The sequence below is a fragment of the Adiantum capillus-veneris genome, chromosome 18 (genome assembly GCF_014529385.1).
Source record: "Adiantum capillus-veneris isolate H3 chromosome 18, ASM1452938v2, whole genome shotgun sequence".
NCBI classification, from domain to species: domain Eukaryota; kingdom Viridiplantae; phylum Streptophyta; class Polypodiopsida; order Polypodiales; family Pteridaceae; genus Adiantum; species Adiantum capillus-veneris.
The window spans coordinates 57,869,573-57,890,567 of record NC_140948.1 but is presented as its reverse complement, the minus strand read 5'-3'; the positions used below and the strand labels follow the sequence as shown (position 1 = coordinate 57,890,567).

Sequence of the window (20,995 nt, the reverse complement as noted above, 5' to 3'; positions counted from 1 at the left end):
CATGTGAAACCGAAAAATTGGCAACACATTGCCAACATTTTGAAAATCAAACCCTCATGTGATCTGGCTCTTGGAGATTGATTACAAGATTGCAAGTCTAGCTCGGGAATATCACACACCCCTGCTATTTGTTAAAACAAAAGCAGACCAAGATCTATGGGCCATCCGTAGACGTCGTACAAGGAGCCGCACCAATATGGAGGAGCACGGCAAGGTGTTAAGGGACAAAGTGACATGAAGCTTTCAGGCTGGCTTGACCAAAGCTGTGTCCAATATTGTGTGTAAGTTGTATATCGTGTCTGCATGGGCATTCGATGAGGAAAACGACGCCTATGGTGATAAAAGATTCAAAGGCATGGATGAGCACCTTCTTTTGTGCAGAATCAGAGATCGCGTTCGTTTTTTGAGCTTTGCTAGCCAATTCTAAATTTCTAATACACCGCCATTTGTACTCTCGAGAGACCTATTTGTAAGCTTTTATTAACCCTTTTTGACTTTCCACAAAAGTGTGGTTTTTTATTGAATATATACAACTATACTCAATATCTACCCTACAGATCAAAGATACTACTTCTCCGTTTCAAAAGATACTACTTCTCCATTTCAAAAGACACTACATAACTCAAGAGGTTGTCTGTTTTGATACCCTCTAGTACAGCGACGCTACGGCCTTACCTCAAGGAGTTTCTACTGTTTTGCCTATGTAGATGTAGAGTTATCAGTAAATAGTTAAGCTTAAATATGTACACAATTCTTAATCAATGATTGCAAATAAACTACAAGCACAAGAGCTGACAAAGCAAAAAGTTTAGTAGATTGTACCCCTTATGGCTTTGCGCCGCTACACTCTTATACGCCCACACCCTTAATGCTTGAGTTTCTCTTCTTTTTAAACCAAGCTTCTTGTTAAACCATGTTTTTGTTTTTGTTTCCCTGCTCGGATAGCGTATGTTGCTTTATTTTCCTGTTTCCCATCTCGGATAACGTACGTCGCTTTATTTTTCTGTTTCCCTGCTTGGATAACAACGTCTCTCCACCCTTCTCCCTAGATATCGGGCGTCCCGTCGGTAGCACGGTTGGGCTCCTCTCTTTTCCTTACCTAGCACAAACTAACCATTATCTTTTCCTACTAACCTAGAGCACTACATAGTCGGACCTCGACTTTTGCTATGGCTTCCATAGCTTTAGCGTTGTGCTTATTTCCACTTGCGGCTTGCCTACGACAACCCCAATCTGCTCCGCTTACGGTCTTACTGCGGTTCAGCCTCAGCACCACACAATCCCCGTTACATCTCCGCTCTATAAGCTTAACCCTCATCATACAGCCTCAATGCTTACAATCTCCTCCTTGCTATGCTCGCTGCATCTACAACAATCGCCTAGCGCACGCTCTCTCTCCCTCACGAGCCGGATGCACAGCACCACTTTCTTCATCGCTTCACTTTCAAGTTTTTAAGCTAGCCACTTTAAGCCTTATTAAACCTCACCGCCCCTACCAACGAAGAGCAAACCCCCGCCTTCTGCTCTACCTCCTTAATTGCGCCTTAGCACACACAGACACCTACACTATAAACCCTACTCACCCTGCCCATTTCGGCAACTATTCATGACCTTGGCAACATGCCCCGGCACATTCATGCAAAATTGATGCGCAAATATTTTCTCTTTTTTCACCCTTACCCAACGACCCCCGATACCTCCACATTCAGACACCGTACAAACTTTGGGTTACCCTCTCTATTGCAATGGATACCAACATCCCGGCTCCACCACCACTGCAAGCCAACCTCGCTTCGGATCTCTCTTCCTCGGTGGATATTGGCCCTTCACTCCCCAAGTTCATTTCGGCTGCCACGTATGCAAGAGCGGAGACTTCGGCTTCTCACCCGACCACCCTAACTCCAATTTTGATAAATATGGAGGATGCTACAACCAACCCCTATGAGAACATCACGGAAGAATTGGAGCGACTGCCGGAGGAGTCGTTTGATTTCTCTTCGGTGCTCACAAAAGGAAGCCACAAACTAAACCATAAAGAAAGCACCCCCTCTTTGCCTACGACCAATCCACTCCAAGCCGGCAAGCTTTCAACCCTTCAATATGGTGGCCTTCCCTTGACCGACCTTCATACCAATGAAGAAGTGCTTCTACACCTCAAGTAACCTCGGGACTTTGACATGATTATTTTCAACTTTTTTTTGGAATATAAGAAGCTTCATGGTAAAATTGGTAAAGTTAAAACCTTCCTTAACCACCTGAAAGATCTCCTTAGTAATCATAGAGCCCAATAGCTTATGTATGAAGCCACCCAAACTATCCCTAGAGGATATACAAGCTCAAACCCTTCTCAATGTTAAGTTTACCTCCCTTATCATAAGATATCAACTAGATTGCACAAAAGCACTTGTAAAAGCACAAACCATCCTCATTAATGATCTACAAACCTACCTTAATGGCTCAATGAACTCCTTCTTAAGCTCCTCCAAGTCGCTATCCCCTTAGTCTCCAAGCATGCTTGGGGCCTCAAGCTACAAGAATGGAAAACCACATCCCTCCAAAGCTTCCTCTTGTATATTCAAACCCATGTTGTAAATGCACACCTTGCCACCACAAAAGAGGATGCAACTAAACTTGTCTACAAGAACATCATGAGCAAAATTGAAGAAGAATTACTCTCACTCCCCAAGGAGAAAACCATCAAAGAGCTTGTTGAACAAGTTGTGACGGAAAAATTCCATTTGTTGCCGCCCAAGTCTCAGGCCCCACCTCCCACCTCCCACCTAAGCCGGTCTCGCCACCCCCCCCCCCCCCCCCCCCCCCCCTCCGAAAATCCACCCACCTATATTCTAAAAAACCCTTTCTACCCCCAAGAACATTCCCCTCCCCCTTTAAACACTGCCACCCCCGTTCCCAACCGTCCTATGTAACTTCCAATAAACCGCCTCTTTAATTATCCTCCAAACCCGCCCTTAAAAAACCTTTCCCTTTATCTAAAAAACCTAAATTTTCTTCTTCCCCCAACACCCCCTCCTATCCTATGTACCCTCTCAAAACCCTCAATCCTACACCCATGTCCCTTGGGTCCTCCTCTTCTTTTCCACCACAAAAACTCATCAACCACCCTTACCCGCACCCACATAATAAGAATCACTACCGTAATGTTACCACCTACCACATGGCAAACCACTCGGGAAAAGAAAAAGGGAGGAGGGATTAGGGTTTAGGCCTATATACCAAGCTTGGGCCAAACATGAGCACATAGACATCATACACGTATGATGTCTCAAGATCATATCTGAAAGTCAAATTTTACTTTTGACCACATAAGGGGTTGGGAAATGATGTGTTAAGCTTTCTTACCATTTTACACCATTGTCGCCTTACCTTTGGTGCGAGATGTAGCAGTTGTGGCCATGTAATCTTTGGTCCTTGCTCTGCCACATCCAATGTAAGATCATAGGTCCTAGAGCTCTCCCCTAACTTAAAGTCGATGATGTCTATTTTCCGTCGTGGCCTTGATGCTATCGGGGAACATGTGTTCGAAACTTAAGCCGAGCATGCGCCGTCGGGCCTCTGACTGTGAGAGGTGTCAAGAAAGAGAACAAGAAAAATAGATACATATGGATTTGAAAATCACCATAGTCTTCAATTAATTGATTAATTCTTTGAGTACAAATTAATCCTTAGCCAAGGTGAGCTGTTAACAGCACCGTCACTTGGATCATCTGCTAACTAGTAGTTTAAGCTCCTGCTTTACAGGATTAACCGGACCGTTAACGATACCGAGGCTTAACAAAATGTTTAATCAATCTCTAGCCGATGACGGTGATGGTAATTATCTCTTCTGCCACTTCAACTACTTCAACTACCCTGTGGATTCTACAACTTTTCTCTTTCTATGTCAGACTTTCCCTACTTTAATAGCCCTCAAGAAAACTCTCTCCGTCTCTGTCTCTAATTTCTTCTGCCACAATTGCCAGCAAAAAAAACTCCACTCTTCTCCTTTAATTGCCTTACTTTGATTGCCCTTGGTGCCTCCTTGTCTTGCTTAGTCGTGAGATAGAGAGATAGAGCTCTCCTAGCTCCCTCCTCCCCTTGAACTTGCTTAACAAGCCTTCATGTTCTTCAACCTTCTTCTTGCCCTTCTTCCCTTTTCCGAGCTCTCCCACTCGAGCGCCTTCAGCTATCTTGCATACAAAGTCGAGGTCAAGATTGAGGGATCCTTTGTCCTTGCTTGGTCACCGAGAACAAGAGAGAAAGAGTCTTCTTGCTTGTGCATGAGAGAAAGTCCCTTTTCTTGTCCGAGAGAGAGAGAGAGAGAGAGAGAGAGAGAGATAGAGAGAGAAACCCCCTTTTGCCTTTGCTCAACGAGGACAAGAAAGTGGGTTCCTGCCTTTGCTTAAGCATGAGAGTCTTCTTCCCATAACCCCCCATCATGCCCTACCCGTGCATCCCTTTTCATGCTCCTCTCTCGTTCCTGTTTCAAGCCCTAACCCCCTCGTTGAATGCCGCTAGAAAACACTCCATTTTTTACCCACCGACGGCGCCGTCGGTGATGTGGCGTATGAACTTTCCCTGCTCACGTGGCTGGCCTCGGATGGAGGTGCACAGAATGCGGCGGAAATAGAACCTAGCCTATGCGCCATGGCAAGATGGGCGTTTTTTGTTTCAACTCCGAACTCATGCGAGCTTCGCTTTTGCCAGCGCGATCATCTCTCCCTTTCTCTGTTGCCCCTCGCTATTGAACGCCATGCCCTCTTCTTATTTTCCCTTCACACACAATGTGTGTCCTCTTTAGAATGGGCGACCAAAATTTTTAATTTATCTTAGGCCTGCGGCCATTAGTGGGCAGTCGGTTCCCCTCAAGCACACCCAATTTGGCGTATATATCGACCATGCAATGCCAAGCACAATATTTTTCTCTAGTAGCACTTGAGTAAATCCCACCATCAACACTCTCTAGGTGACGACATTCTGACAAATAACTCATCAAGAAGTGTAAAGCCACCGTTTCAAACTTTGTGGCCAAAAGTCATCTGGTACCACATCATCGTTGTTGTCATTGACTTCAAACATTAATATCTTACAGCTTCGGACTCCAATTGGCAAGTTGTTAATTCCTATAGACTTCTCAAGCTGCATAGAACGCATATGACCCCTGTTGAGGCTGTAAAATTCCCAGATGGAACAACAACGAAGCAAACCACACTGGTACGGAATCGGCCCCGGTGAATCTTTAACGGCCAATATCTTGGCAGCCGTAACTCCGATCATTGATGTGAAAAGATCGACGCGCTCCACAAAGTGAGAATTTCCAGCTCATGCATTTATTTCAATTCTGTCACCTTAGCTGCAGTTGCCCAATCCAGTACGGATCTACATTAACTCAAACTTCAAACTTCCATAACTTATTCATCGTAACTCCAATTGACGAGCTATAAAGACAGGTCGATAGAGCACTTCAAGCACTTCACTTCTAGATCATAAACTCCCATCCGTTCTCACTTCAAGCATAGTCCTTGCTAGCATCATTAACACTAGGTTGGTAATGGGACACTTTTATGTTCTGGGACACTTTTATGTCCTGTTAAGTGACCATTTTCCTTGAATTATGTCAAGAGTTTCAAAATGGATTTTTAGGTGCTATCTATCTCGAAAGTTGTCTCATGAGCTGAAAAAAACTCGACATTTTTTTGGAATATCAATTCCATCTTTAACATTGTCCTTGCACAACATTTCATAACCTACACTGTGTGAAAAAACGGGTCCTGCTTTTGGCTTTTTTCAACTTTTTACAACTATACCACTCTAGAATTCATGTTTGTGAGGTCTATGGAGACCAACATCAAGAAATTTCATCGTCGAAAAGCACTCCAAAAGTCAGAAAACGGCTCAGAGTCTTTGAAATCCACACAGGGAGTTACTTTCTATCCATTTGACTATTTTGTTGAAATTAGGCTTAAAAGGGACTCAGGGTGACTAAGGACAGGCACCAGTAGCAGTTTCCATAAAAAAATCATTAGGAGACATCCTATGCATAGGATGTCTCAAGGCCATTTTTGGGCACAAAAACCAACAACTCTCATCACACACATTTTCTGAATAGCCTTACATGCTAGCCAACAAGTTTCATCACATTTGGACCAAAATTGACCTCATATGAAGGAAAAAACGCAAAGTTAGGGCATAGAGGCAATAATGGGCCATAGACCTACCAAAACTTGTCCAAATCACATGAAACTTGCACAAAATTCATGAGCACATAGCCAACCAATCTGTGTGGTCACTTGCAAAAATTGATGAAGTAGACATCCTATGCGTAGGATGTCTGTTTGACATTTTTGACCTACAAGGGGTATTTTTACATTCCATATCTTTTCATATCATCTTCAAGAGCTCATATATCAAGTTTGAATCCATTCTAATCATTTTTTACCTCCAACACCTTCAAGATATACTTTTTGAGCCCAAAAACACTACAACAGGGTCTTACCAACATCATATCTTGTCCAAATCAAAATCCAAGAGCATGGCCATGTTCCACAGGCCAAGAGCTACCCACAAAACAAATCTCAAGCCATTTTGATGAAATAGACATCCTACGTGTAGGATGTCTCAAGCATGTTTTTGACGTTCTATGCAAAGAATGACATCATGGGAGCCATTACCATGGTGCAAGGAGCCCATATATCAATTTTCAACCCATTTGGATATCATTTTCTACCTGTTGTGGACTTTCTACCCAATTTGTGACCTAAAGCCTGAATCAGCCCAAAAATCCACTTTTTGATGTCCAAATCCAAATCCAATCACATAGGCATGATGTACAGGCCAAGGTGCATGTCAAGTATCACCAAAATCTGATGAAAAAAACATCCTACGCGTAGGATGTCTAGATGATAAATTTTTGTCAGAATTGTACTGTGAGCACATGCACAGTTTCACAAGTTCCTTTTAAGTTTTATTTTCAATTTTCAAGTCATTTGGATAGTTAAAACTCAGTTCAGCTGATATGAAAAAAACGCTAACTTCGGACTACTGAGTGCAACAGGATCTATGGAAGCCGCAAAGTCACCGGCAAAGAAGAAAAGGATGACCATAAAGGATTATTTGGAAGAAGTAGAGCCCTTATACATCGTGCCGGGTGAGTTAATCATGAAAGTGATTTATGGGGCATTGCACGCCAAGGGAAGATGGCCCGACCCTCCATCACAGAACGATTGGCTGAGGCTCAAGGAAGATAAGGAAGAGGAACATCCCAAAGCACCAAGGGTTGCCACTAGGTTGAAATGCCGGTTAGAAACCGTGCAAGAAGAGTAGCCAAAGCTAAAGAAGGGAAAGAGGAATCTGTCCAAGTGCTAGTAAAAGAGACAAAATCACAGAAAGCAGCACGGCTAGAGCGGCTAATGGAAAGTTTCAGAGCCGAAAGAGCCCTCAAAGGAGATTTGAATGAGCTATGGAAGCCGTCTCTAGAAGCAATGTCGGGATCATCCTGAAGGGTGCACAGAGACAGATTTGACGACTATATTAAGAATTTTGAGATTCTGGATGCCACGATGGAAAATATTCCACATGTACCATTTACGAAAGCAGAAGTGGAGCAAGTCCGACGGCAACTGCTAGAGGAGCAGGAAAGCCAAGAGAGAGAAAGAGAGAGAAAGACAAAGGCGGACATGGATTTCAAGAAAAAGCCGACAACTCCACTGTCCAGCCCTGAGTCAAGCCCACCGCCCTCAACACCTCCTCGTAGCCCTCCACAAACTCAATAGAAAGAAGAGCAAGACAAACCTGAAGATCAAGAGGAGTCTAGGCAAGAACAAAGCCAAGAGCAAGAACCAAAAGAAGAAGCTAAGCCTAAAAGTGAGCAGCCAGAGCCAAATGAAGCAACGTATACACATTTCTAGACCTACTGGCTGCCGGATATTCAAAAGAAGAGGCTTCCACATTCGCATTTGACTTGGCGAGCACGGGGCCCAAAGAGCAAATGCAGAGCCTGCGGTTAGTGGAGCTAAAGGAGATGGCCACTGATATAGTGGACCTGCACCCACCCACCAATGATTGGGATGTGGTGATGACCAAGCTAACCGGGCTAAGGGCACAGTCAATGGCCACAAAAAGTGAAATGGCAACTCTCAAATCCACTGAAGTGCAGATAAAGCTTGAAGTCGACACTTTACAAAAACAAAGCCAAAGGCAGATAGAGAGAGAAGCAGAGCTGCAAGCCAGTCTAGCAAAGGCATTGCAAAGATGCGAGGAGATGGAAAGACAATATCAGGAAGCAGCTCAAAGACTGCAAGGAGCCGAAGAGGAATATAGACAACTCAGCAAGTCATTGACAGATGCAGAGAGGGAAAAGGATAACCTAACCCTACAACTTGTTGAGGAGTCCAAGGAAGTTGAATCAATGCGGAATGCCAAAGAGAAGGAAGAAATAGAGCAGGAGGCTAGCCAGGATGAGGTCCTTGAGCTCAAGGACTAGCTTAAAGTTAAAGATCAAACCATCCAGCGGCTTCGGGCATCTCCTTCCAGAGTCAGAGCTACTAGCTTGATTCACACCACTTCAGAGAGCCAGATCTATGAAGAACAAATGAAAGAGCTCCAGGAAGAGTTAACCTTAGAGAAGGAGCAAAGGTTGATGATGGCATAAGGGTCGGTGGTTATGCAAACACGCATGGAAGAAGATCAGAAGGCAATGCAAGATGAGCTAGAAAATATCAAGAGAAAGCTCGAGGAGACGGAGAAGATAAACGCCGATTTGAATGACCTCCTCGTGAACATGGGAGAACAAGCTGAAGCAGAGAAACAAACATTCCAAAAGCAGATAGAAGAGCTAAGAGGCCAGCACGCAGAAGAGCAGGCAAGCACAGGGCTAGGAGCCATGGAAGGCATAGACCTAGAGAATGTGGCAGATCCTATGGACACACCCATGCAAGTGGAAATCCTAGTAGGACCCTCTCAAGAGCCACAAGATCTGACACAAGAAGAGGAAGAGAAGCTGCGCAAGGCCATAGAAGCAGAAATCAGAGAAACGGCCAAGGAACCCTTGGAATGGGAGCAGAGGGTTTTTAAATCCATGACCATTCAGAAGATAGACTCCAACAACCTTTGGCGTGAATGGCTACAGCCCTTTCTCCCATATCCTTTGCTAAAGTACGAAGCGGCCACAATCAACAAGAGAATCAGAGAAGAGCCAACAGTGCTACTCTACACAACAGATATCTCCAAGCCTGAAGGGGTAAAGTTGATAGTCAACTCCCAGACCAGGTGGAGAAAGGCATGGCTGACGAAGTATCCAGAGTACCTAATCCATTTGGTACAGGCACCCAAAATCATCAGAGATAACCTAAGCTTCTGCCCTCTACCAAGGATGCGGACGTGGAAGGCCCATGAGCTACTACAAAGAAGACAACCCACTTGGCTAAACTATCCGAAGATGCTAGGCTTGAAGGCAGGCGAGAGAATAAGTGTTCAATACATGGTGAAAACCCTAATGGGCGCCATCAAATTGTTCACTGGCTCGCCTGACCTTTCTTGCATTATGTTGAGAAAGATCTGTAAAACCCTTTTGGCAGTCTTCGAGACGTTCAAACCGGGCCAAGCGACAGACAGTATCTTCTTCTTTGAAGATACTTACAGATGTGCATACAATCTGTTTGGTCATCCCTCCAAGGAGGTGATACATGCATTGTATCAAAGGATCATGTTTTTGCCATCCTATCACCTCCAGGCCTTTGAAGAGGCTTTCTGCACCAGCTTCTTCACCATTAGCACCGACATATTCGGCCCAACACTACTGCATTTACATGCAAGATACGAGTCGCTGCTCAAGATGCGAGAAACCATAAGATGAAGAAGCATCTCAACAGGCATGTCGAGGACGACATGAGCAAGGAGGGGGGGAGTGTTAGAAGATGGACACACCCTATGGAAAATGACGGCTCGACAGATTATCATTTTTTGTAATTATTCATTTATTGAGAAAACCCGACATTTCACCTTGTAAATATTGGGGCTTACAGAAGTTTCCAGATTGTATCCCAGTTTTGACATTTAGATTGAGTAGATGTTTAATTTGGAACTTTAGGGTTTGAGAAGTGTAAGGTATTTATACAACTTTTTGACCTTAATGAAAAAACCTTTTGTCAAAAAGTTTTGAAGTCTGTGAGTGAGCGTACTGTGTACGCGAGAGAGTGAGGGCTTCATCTTGATGCTATGCGCATACCGGTGGTCGGAATTGAGTGCGGAGAAGTGCAGCGTGTTGCCCCCAACGAGAGCTACACATCGATACCTACATTGCGCGCGTACGGTCCGGTTTTACGAGCTCCATCTACGAGCTTCATCTGGTGATTCGATGAGCATACGTTGTCCTATTTTGCATTGCAACATATCCACGTGTTTCCATTGAGTAGAGCTACACATTAGGTACTTTAGATTTTGGAAACAAAGACCTGAAAATTTCGGCCAGACATCCTACGTGATTTTGCACCAGGTGTTTTGGGTTGGGGTTTTGGTTCATAGACCTTAGGGAGAGTGACCTATTGGTGTTAGTAGGGTCTCCTTCAAGTTTTGTGGTGTTTCGAGATTGTTTTGATGGGTGTTCGGCTCTAGAAAGCGTTGTAGGAAGTTTCCTCTTATGCACTCTTGAAGGCTGTGACTTAGACATTGGGTAGAGACCTCTGTAGGAATTAGTTAGGAGTCGGTCGAGTGTAGGTTGACACCCTATGCCTGCTTCCATGCGCCTGCAGGTCGAGCTTCGTCCTTAGCTGACAAATCTTGTTAGGTGAGTTCTCGCTATGCTGACGTCCTTCGCGGCGTGGAGGCATCACACAAAGAATGTGCGAGAGCGTCATCGGATGCAAAGATTGAGAGGATTCAAGAGCGTGTATCCTCCAATGCAAATAGAAATCATACCAAATCAACTAATGCTAATCGCACATCAAGCATCAATGCAAGCATTCATCTACACACATCAAGCAACAAAGTGAAACACACTAATCTTGGCGTCTCTCAAGCAAAACTCTAATTACATGCATTGATGATTAAGCACACAAGATCGCATTCAAGTCGGCCTTCCCAACCATGTCAATCATGGTGTCCAAATCAAGTCACACATAATCAAATTAAGCTCAAGGCTTCTTAAACCTACACACACACAAGCACACCATTAGAGGACAATTCTAATCCCTCAATCACGAGTACGTCCACTCCACTTAATCGAGAGAGTTAGATAAGGACTCCACTAATCGGAGTAGCTTAGCATAAGTAAGAGTTAAATTAAAAAAGATCAACACTTAAAAAAAATGACGGAAAGTAGAGAAACATGATTGACAACATAATGAAAACTAGATTAATTAAGAGAGAATTACACTAATTACATGTGATTTATGTTGGAGGCTTGCCATAGCATAAGCAATCTCCCACAAAATCTATCAATCCGGAGAGAGAGAGAGCATGACCCGCCTAGGGCTTGGAGGCATCACACAAAGAATGTGCGAGAGAGTCATCGGATGCAAGGATTGAGAGGATTCAAGAGCGTGTATCCTCCAATGCAAATAGAAATTATCCCAAATCAACTAATGTTAATCACACATCAAGCATCAATACAAGCATTCATCTACACACATCAAGCAACGAAGTGAAACACACTAATCTTGGAGTCTCTCAAGCACAACTCATTACATGCATTGACGATTAAGCACACAAGATCGCATTCAAATCGGCCACCCCAACCATGCCAATCATGGTGTCCAAATCAAGTCACACATAATCAAATTAAGCTCAAGGCTTCTTAAACCTACACACACACAAGCACACCATTAGAGGACAACTCTAATCCCTCAATCATGAGTACACCCACTCCACTTAATCGAGAGAGTTAGATAAGGACTCCACTAATCGGAGTAGCTTAGCATAAGTAAGAGTTAGATTAGAACAATGACGGAAAGTAGAGAACCATGATTGACAACATAATGAAAACTAGATTAATTAAGAGAGGATTACACTAATTACATGTGATTAGCACTAGCCTTCTAAGCATGGGCATTAAGCGCAAAGGCTAGGCCATCAAGACCTACTCTAGGGAGAGAGTTCTCAAAAGGACCATTCCAGAATGACCTCTTTGCATAAAAGGGTTCCTTATAAAGGCATGCACCACAAAACCCTCCTACTATGGGATTAAGTTGAGCTTTTTGGCTAGTATATACAACTTTGGAACTCCCAAATGAGCCTAAGACCTTATACAATGTGAATAGAAAATATTGTGTACATCCATAGCATATCCCCTGCTTGGTGCAACTGTTAGCCGCTGCTAACACTCCCCCCTTCCTAATTTGGCACACGTCCTCGTGTTCCATGAAGGCAGTCACGAAGGCATGTAATCGTATGTCTTGGAGGTAGGTCTGTCAAAAAGAGAAATCATTTGATTAAGCACCACAAGTTGAGTCATGGAGATTAAATATGAAGTACATTGAGCATGCAAGGTAAATTGTTGTAAAAATTAGAGTTTAATGTATGGCCAAATTTAAAGTATCATAAAGTAAAAAAACACTTAGACTATTGTAAAGATTAATCCTTCAAAAATTACAAGTTTATGAATGCTAACACAAGCAGTAAAGTTATGAACCTAGATTAATGCAAACTCAAAATTATGCTAATCTTCATAGGCTTAAAAATAGCTCATATAAGGAGTGTCTTTGAAAAAATTACAAAAAAGTGTTCATTTCAAGGCTGAAGTAAATAATCGTGATTATTAACTTCCTGCTCTAAATTGACCAAGGTTCATACCATTGACTCGTTGCATGTGTACAAAAAACTTTTGTAAATGGCCAAGAGATTTGGATCACTAAACTGGCAAAAAACTGGATAAAAACTAAAGTTTGTACTGAATTTTCGAATCTTGAGTGTAAATTTGGGGAAAATTTGTCCAAACTTGTTGAAAATTGATTCATAGGTTTATATTGATGTGATAAACATGTGTACATGTTCAGTTGACCAGAAAGATGCAAAAATTTATCAATAGTAAATAATCGTGATTATTTACATCTGTCCCATTTTTCAACTTTTTTGACCAAGTCAGCACACCACTAGTTTTAGCATGATGTAATAAGCCCAGTAAGATTTGGATCACTGGAGTGAAAATTGTGACCAAATTGCAAAGTTAGTCTGCGGACAAATAATTGATTGACCATTTGATCAAAAATTGTCCAAACTTGATAAAACTTGGCTAGTGATCTTAACTTAAGGTGCTTAACAAATCTGTATCAAAGTTGGGGCAAAAAGTTGCAAAATTATAGCTGGAGTAAATAATCGTGATTATTTACATCTGCTTCAAAACTTGAGAAATTTGCAAATTTGAGTATACCACAAGGTCAAGCAGAGAAATTTTGGGTTCAATCGGATCAAAATTGGTATAGGTACACTCAGTTTCCGATTTGCAGATCAAACCTTTGAATTTTTGCTAAAGTCGAATCTGAAAGTCAAATTTTGACTTCCATAGCTCGATTTGAAGTGATACACAGAGACCAATCACGAGAGTAGCAAAAACTCTATTGTCTTTATAGAAGAATAGCTAACTCGATCAAATTTATACAGGAATCAGGTGGCAGATGAGGAATCAGTGGCTTAATGAAAAGTTGCAATTGAATCAAGTGAAAATTGACGACAAGTCAATCCAAAGGTGAGTACTCTATCCATGGCTTCATAAGTCTATATGAACCTTAGATCTGGTCGTGTACTAGGAAACCAGGGTATACTCGGAGAAACCTCCAGTAGAGTATCCACCGAAGAAAGCATGAAACAAGGAAATTCCTTGCACACAATTCTTGAAGAAGTCTTAGACACTTTTTCAAAATCAACATCCGAAATGTCTTCTTACTCGACTCACTCAGAAACCGGAAGGACAGTGCGCTATAATCATATACTATCTTTTTACAAGACTAACTGTCATGGAGCCCAGGTTTACTTCGACCCTAACGAGGAGTATGCTATTTGCATTGATGACCATGGTATTGAGTTGGAACAAGAGGTTAGGGCATACAACCCTAGAAGCATGTGTGTGAAATTGTGAAATTGTGAAATTGTGAAATTTTCAATGAAGAAGATGTCCCTAAGGATAACCAAAGTAAGAAAACAACATCCACTAAACTAGCACAAGTGGGAACGGCTGGTGCAGCACCACTCTCAGCTATCAAAGATATGCTAAAAAGTATGAACGACATGATGAACAACATGCAAAAAGCACCTATGAGGGGACCAGGACAGGGGATACCTCCACAGGCACAACCAATTAGGCCACAAAAATGGTGTGAAGTCGAGGGTAAATGGACCAACCATGAGACCCACAACTGCTACTTCAGACCAAAGTATGATGGGAATGTTCAATACGTGCCCATGCGGCCACAAGGACAACCCATGTATAGATATCAACCTAATATGGCACAAGCTCAAAGACCACCAATGGGTATGGAAAGACCTCAACCTATGTTGGGACAACAACCTCCGTATCCAGGACATAATGCAGTGCCTATAAAGTACATGTGTTGGAATTAGGGTTGCAGAGAAACACACACAGCTTGGAGAAGATGAAGGAAGCTCAAGGCACACAATAGAGAGGGGGAAAATAAAAATGTGAGCTTTTTATTTATAGCTTTTTCATAATTTTGTAGCTTTTTTAATTCAGTGCTTAAAAACCCTCTTTAACATATGAGGAAACTATTGTGTGCCATGGATTACTAACGAATTGTGTCTAATCTAAACTTTGTTGTGGATTGCACAATTTATTATAGCAAAACAATAAGTACTTAGGGCCAACATCATGCGATTCATTTTTCAAGCTAAAGTATCCAAGTTTTTCAAAGTGTTTTCATGTACCTTGTGTTGTCATCTTTGCTTGAATGACTCATTGTATGCAGCTATGATGCCTATGAAGCGTGATATAGCCAAAGTATGAATGGAAATATTAAATTTGAAGACATTCTGATCAAATTTAGGCAAATAAACAATGAAAGTATAAGATCGGGAGCTATCATTTGGACAATCAATGCTCAAGCCCAATGATCTATTACATGTAATCTCAAGATATTCTTGATAACATATTGGATATTGAGTCTCTTTAAATGTTTCATATTTCTTAAAGTATATTGTGGATAAATGTATACCTAAGGCCACCTCAAACATGGCTGCATTTCTAGTAGATTTATATAAAGTCATCAAAGCAATACACCATGAACTCAACAACAAAAATATGATGATCACAACCAAGAAATTGTGTCTCCATTTATCTCCACAATAATCATACCACTTACACTAAGCACCAAGAAATATGATACAGGTGCATGATTATGAATTCAGTAAGGTGATGACTCACAAAGGCCTATCGAAGCCCCGACGGGGGGGGAGTAGATCTTGATGAGTGCCTACAATCACAGATTATTGAGCTATGGGGAGTAGATCTTAATGAGTGCCTATAGTCACATGTTAACGAGTGCTTACAATGACATGTTAATGAGTTATGGGAGTAGATCTTAATGAGTGCTTGCAGTCATATGTTAGATATGTTGTGTTATACTATAACTTGTATTGTCTATTACACACAGATAAACAAAATTCCTTATATGTTCCAAATGGCCCTACTTAAACAAGTGAAAGGCCAATGTACAATGAAAAGAAAGCTAAAAAAAATAACAAAACAACCTCATGAAATGCACCTTAATGAGTTCCTTAAATGAAAGGAATCTTTCATAAATTAGCATATCAAGGAAAATTTCAGTGAGTCAATACTTTACATCATGGGATTAAACCCCATGATGTAAAGTAGATCTTAAACCCCATGATGTTAATGAGTTATGGGAGTAGATCTTAATGAGTGCTTGCAGTCATATGTTAGATATGTTGTGTTATACTATAACTTGTATTGTCTATTACACACAGATAAACAAAATTCCTTATATGTTCCAAATGGCCCTACTTAAACAAGTGAAAGGCCAATGTACAATGAAAAGAAAGCTAAAAAAAAAAACAAAACAACCTCATGAAATGCACCTTAATGAGTTCCTTAAATGAAAGGAATCTTTCATAAATTAGCATATCAAGGAAAATTTCAGTGAGTCAATACTTTACATCATGGGATTAAACCCCTGAGAAGGAACTTCTTCATCCCTTCTTCTCTAATGCCTATTTGAGCGAGCCAAAAACCTTTGAGGAGTAGAGAAAAAACACACAATTCCTATGATGTGTTAGTAATTGCATGCAAAGAAAAAAAACAAGCTATGTCATTGAATCTTTTCTACATACTAATTGTCCTCCTAAGGGGAAGTACCACATACTTTCTTCTCTAAATATATAGAAAACACAAAAAAATCACTCTCTAGCATAAGGAAATGATGAAACACTACGAGCATGCAAAGCCCAACCATCCGTATCCAGTAAATGTTGGGTATGTGATCATCTTCATTAATGAAAGTTTTGAGAAACCAAATAGAAGAAATAATAAGGCAAGTTAAGGATAGTACATGTATGTGCATTCATGTGTGTGGTATACGTGATTGGATATGTGGGATTCTATGCAAGTATCATAAAAAAGTAAAACTTTTCTCCAGTCCTCCTCGAAACAAATCTCCACCCCCTGGATAAAGTTCTTTCCTATACGTGTCACTAATGCTATGATGCAACTCTTCAAGGTAGGAAACAATTCTGATGAAAGATACTCTCTAGCCTTGCTATTGTAGTGTGCCACACCACCACCCACGTGCTTTTGATAAAACAACCCAATTGGAAGATACATTACTATGAACACATTTTCTCTCTTGTGCAAGGATGTTATTTCCACCATCACACATGAGCATCCACCATGAATGGAGATGCAACCCAATCTTTCTAGCATATTTTACCACCTTACACAAGTGTTATGCAAGATAGAAAGTCACTAAAATTTTTTCATCCAGTAGACATACATATGTTATCTTTGTAACCCGTCTAGTGTATGGTGTGGACAAATGATTTCACACTAGGATAACATCGTCTTCATTTGTGCATGTCATCCACTTTTCTATGCCACTACCATAATTCATTGTGATGAGTAATGTCATCAGTGTCACCAACATCTATTAACAAAGCATACATCCATCAAGAGAATAATGTATTTTTGTCCTACTAAAGGTTTATCAAACAAAGGTTCTATGATTGAATAGAAAAAATGTTTGTAAATGTACCTGTAACCCAAGTAGCAAGCATACACTTGCATGTTAGATGATTTAAGTTGATTTAGAAACAATGGACTTTGACACACTATGATCAGTAGAACCAAGTACTCCAAACACAAGAGCCCCATGTAATCAATCCTTCTGCACCCTCATCCCATGAAGTAATATTTTGGGCAAGCTTGAGTGTCCCTCCTCCATAAGGGCATGGTCACGCGAGGCTTAGTTATCATTTATTGATGACTATGCCAACTATGAACAAACAAAGCATTTGATAAATAACTAAGACTCTTGCATGGTCACACGAGGCTTAGTTACCCATTCATCCTCCCAACTATGCCTTGAACTTCACAAATATGCCAAATTCTTGATAGTTACAAAGGGTAGGCTTAGTAAGTCATTTAATGCTCCTTTTTTCGTGTGACCAAGAATGAGACTTAGTTATTTGTTCAAATAACTTGATAACTAAAGGTGTGGTCACGTGATGGTTTAGTTTTCACGACAGGCTCTGACAGCGACTCTGTAGCAGTAGCTTTTGACCTGCTTAGTTTTGTAACTTTGCGTTTTCAGGCATAGTTATCAAACTATGTCGGTGAGCTTCAACGCTCAAGTCTTCCTCTCTCTACCTGTTGCGCCTTGGTCGTCCTCTCTCTACCCACTACAGCTAGTGCGCCATTCCTGCACATGTCAGAAGTGCTCGAAGCTTAGTGACAACTAACCCACCCTAAACCACCACCTAAGCCTCACATGACCATTGCCTAACATCCTTACCTATGCGCAATGACTTTGTGACATATGCTTTCTAAAGCAAAGACCTGCTGCAATCATGATTGGTGGGGAGTTTGAAACACACACACACACACACACACACACACACACACACACACACACACACACACACACACAAACGAGACTTTGGAGGGTGATAAGGGTTAAGAACTCACCAGTCAGACCCACACACTTTACAACAATATGGAGATGTCACCATCGATAAAGCTTGCACCATCGTTGCTGCAGTCTCCATTACACTCACAATGGCTTCGACATAGCTCCACAACCAATCCAGAATATCTCTCTCTCTCTCTCTCTCTCTCTCTCTCTCTCTCTCTCTCTCTCTCTCTCTCTCTCTCTCTCACACACACACACACACACACACACACACACACACACACACACACACACACACACACACACACATATAAAAGACCTGACAAGGAGAACTACTGCATAAAAAACCTCCGTCCTACTAATTACTGGTCATGTTGCCATAACATCTATTGAAGTTGAACTCCAATAGGTTAGTTCACTTTTTAAGCAAATCTCTTTATGTGGTGATTGATCAATTGTTGGTGGTTAAAGTTGAACTACAGTGGATGTTATCATGACGTTATGAGGCAAGGGACTGCGGTATAGCAAGGGGAGGGCAAAGCTGTGTGTGTAGCGGCCTTCGTGCTACAACCAAGAACTGGTAGCACGAGACACATGAAGGTAGCCCAAGTTGGTGGCAAGAGCTAGTTAGTTTCCTACAAGGGCACCATGAGCATAGCACACGTCATCATGTCTAGTTGACCGAGAACTCTCTCTCTCAAGGTTGCCTCTTCTTGGATTTCAAGAAGGCAAGCCTGCGTTAGCACCTGCAACCATGTGTGTGGCCGACAAGCCCCTTTGTGCCACCTGCTACCACAAGTAGTAGCTAGTGCCTCGATGCCTCTGGCACACCATGATTCGGGTTGCCATTGAAGTGGCTGAGAAACCTAGGATCAGCACTCGCGGAGGGTCCTGGATGAATAAGGCTAGTGCCTGCCTCGCAGTCTGCTCTGTGATGCTTACAACTCTCGCCCCTACACTCGGTGACTCTTTCCTGATCTCGACTCGGGGGAGGCTTCAGTAAGGCTTTATGAGGAAGCCCTACCGTGCTTTGTAGTTCCTGTCACACATTGTTGCATGCTAGCAAGACAAGGCAGGGGCATATGAGGAGGCATGAGCACACTGCCCGTCTGCACACGCGCGGACGGCCAACGAGCTCATGATATTAAAAACATTTCATTAAAGCCCCATCAAGCAAATGTCTTGCAGTAGCTACAATGCAAGCACATGTTCCTGCAGCATGTGAGACGAGACCTCACTAGCAATGTCCACGTTCTAAATCAGTAGTCGCAATGTGCTACCACTCTTCAACGATCAATTGTGTAGACGATCAACTGTGATCGTCTACACAATGGAATCACTGCAAAGATCTTGTCATAAGGTGGGCATAAACTCACATGGGGCGGGAAAAATGCTCTCGGCTTAGGCTTGAGCAGGTTGAAAAATTAAGAAAAAGGAAATTTCAACTTGGACTTCAGCTAAAAATTGCAAAAAAACCTTGTGATTTTATTAAAGAAAAAAGGCTGTTGGCAAATGAGCACGCAGCTTGTCTGCGCGCGCGCGGACGGACTGCGTGCTCATCTCTCAACCTGCCTTTTAGAGTGACATGAACTACACACAAAAAGGCACATTGAAGGATGAGCACGCAGTCCGTCTACGCGCACGCAGACAAGCTGCGTGCTCATCTATCACCATGCCTTTTTTTCATTAAATAAAGTCACTCCACTTTTTGCAAATTAAACTACACTTTTTGCATACTCGTAGTATTTTCATGCAAAATCCAAATAAAAAATTTCATCCATGCACACACGGGCAGACTTATATACGTGATCGCTACCCTAGTATGTTCTTCTAGTGATAGTAAAAAATGCTTTATGTTCCTTGCACAGTTCAAACCGCCGGCATGCAATTAGGGGCAGGAGGAAGCATTGGAGGCATGCAAGTCAACTGCATGCTCAAGATCCTGTCAATGCCAGGAGGCATGAGAGTTGGAAATGCCAAGCATCCCATAAAAAAATTACACAAGATGATGATGATGAGAGAGAGAGAGAGAGAGAGAGAGAGAGAGAGAGAGAGAGAGAGAGAGAGAGAGAGAGAGAGAGAGAGAGAGAGAGAGAGAGAGAGAGAGAGACCCCAAGTGAACCAAAAAATATTACTTGCACATGATAAACAATAGGCTTTGAGTTTGGTAGAAAGGTAGAAGGTAGGTTGTGAGGACAAAGATCAAAGATTAACTTGTTTGATAACATTAATTTCTTGAAAGTTGACATTAATGATTCTTTTTTATTTACTCAATATTTCCTTAGTACCTGCTTTCATGTTTAAGTTGTTGGTCGTGTTGGCCACGGTGTGGTAGGAATGCTTGAAGTGAAGAGAGCAATCAAGCAAGGTTTCCCGCTTGCCCCACGACAGTTTGCAGCTAGCCGTTCACATCCACTTGTGTCTTCACTCAAAGTCAATTCTACAAAAGGGAGACTCAGGGACTATTATTATCGAGGATAAACAATTTCTCATGACTTTGTTTGTTGACAATCCTCTGCACTTCATAGAAGCCAACTCTTACAACTACATCAGTCCCTAAGTGCAGCAACAAAAAAACAAGATTGATTTTACTCATTGAAAATGACTAGTTTGACTCCGCCAAATAGTCGAGGGGGATTATTTTAAAAGGCAAAGTGGTTAGACACCTCAATGCACCACTAAAGGTGCACACCTCATATATATAAAAATTTGACTAGGTGAGGACACTGGAAACAAAGGAGTCTCCAAGCTGGCACATTTCTAGGATGACGACAACTACTATTAGAAGGATGTGTACTAGATGGTGGTGCAACATGTTTTGAACCTAGCTAAAAGGCTATTGCTTAGGAGAGTCTTTGAAGCTCTGTGGAATTTATAAGAGATATTGTTTAACTCTGCTCATCAAATTGTGG

The 20,995-nt window shown here is 41.9% G+C and overlaps 1 protein-coding gene across 1 annotated transcript in view; it reads left to right on the top strand.

Moving 5' to 3' along the window:
- The window catches only part of LOC147435717 (uncharacterized), a 28,606-nt gene extending 10,835 nt beyond the window's left edge, over nucleotides 1-17,771 (top strand). The window contains exon 2 of the mRNA XM_086487772.1: nucleotides 17,667-17,771. Coding sequence (XP_086343898.1) covers nucleotides 17,667-17,771 — 105 coding nt within the window. The remainder of the gene's footprint in view (nucleotides 1-17,666) is intronic.
- Nucleotides 17,772-20,995: the final 3,224 nt, after the last annotated feature.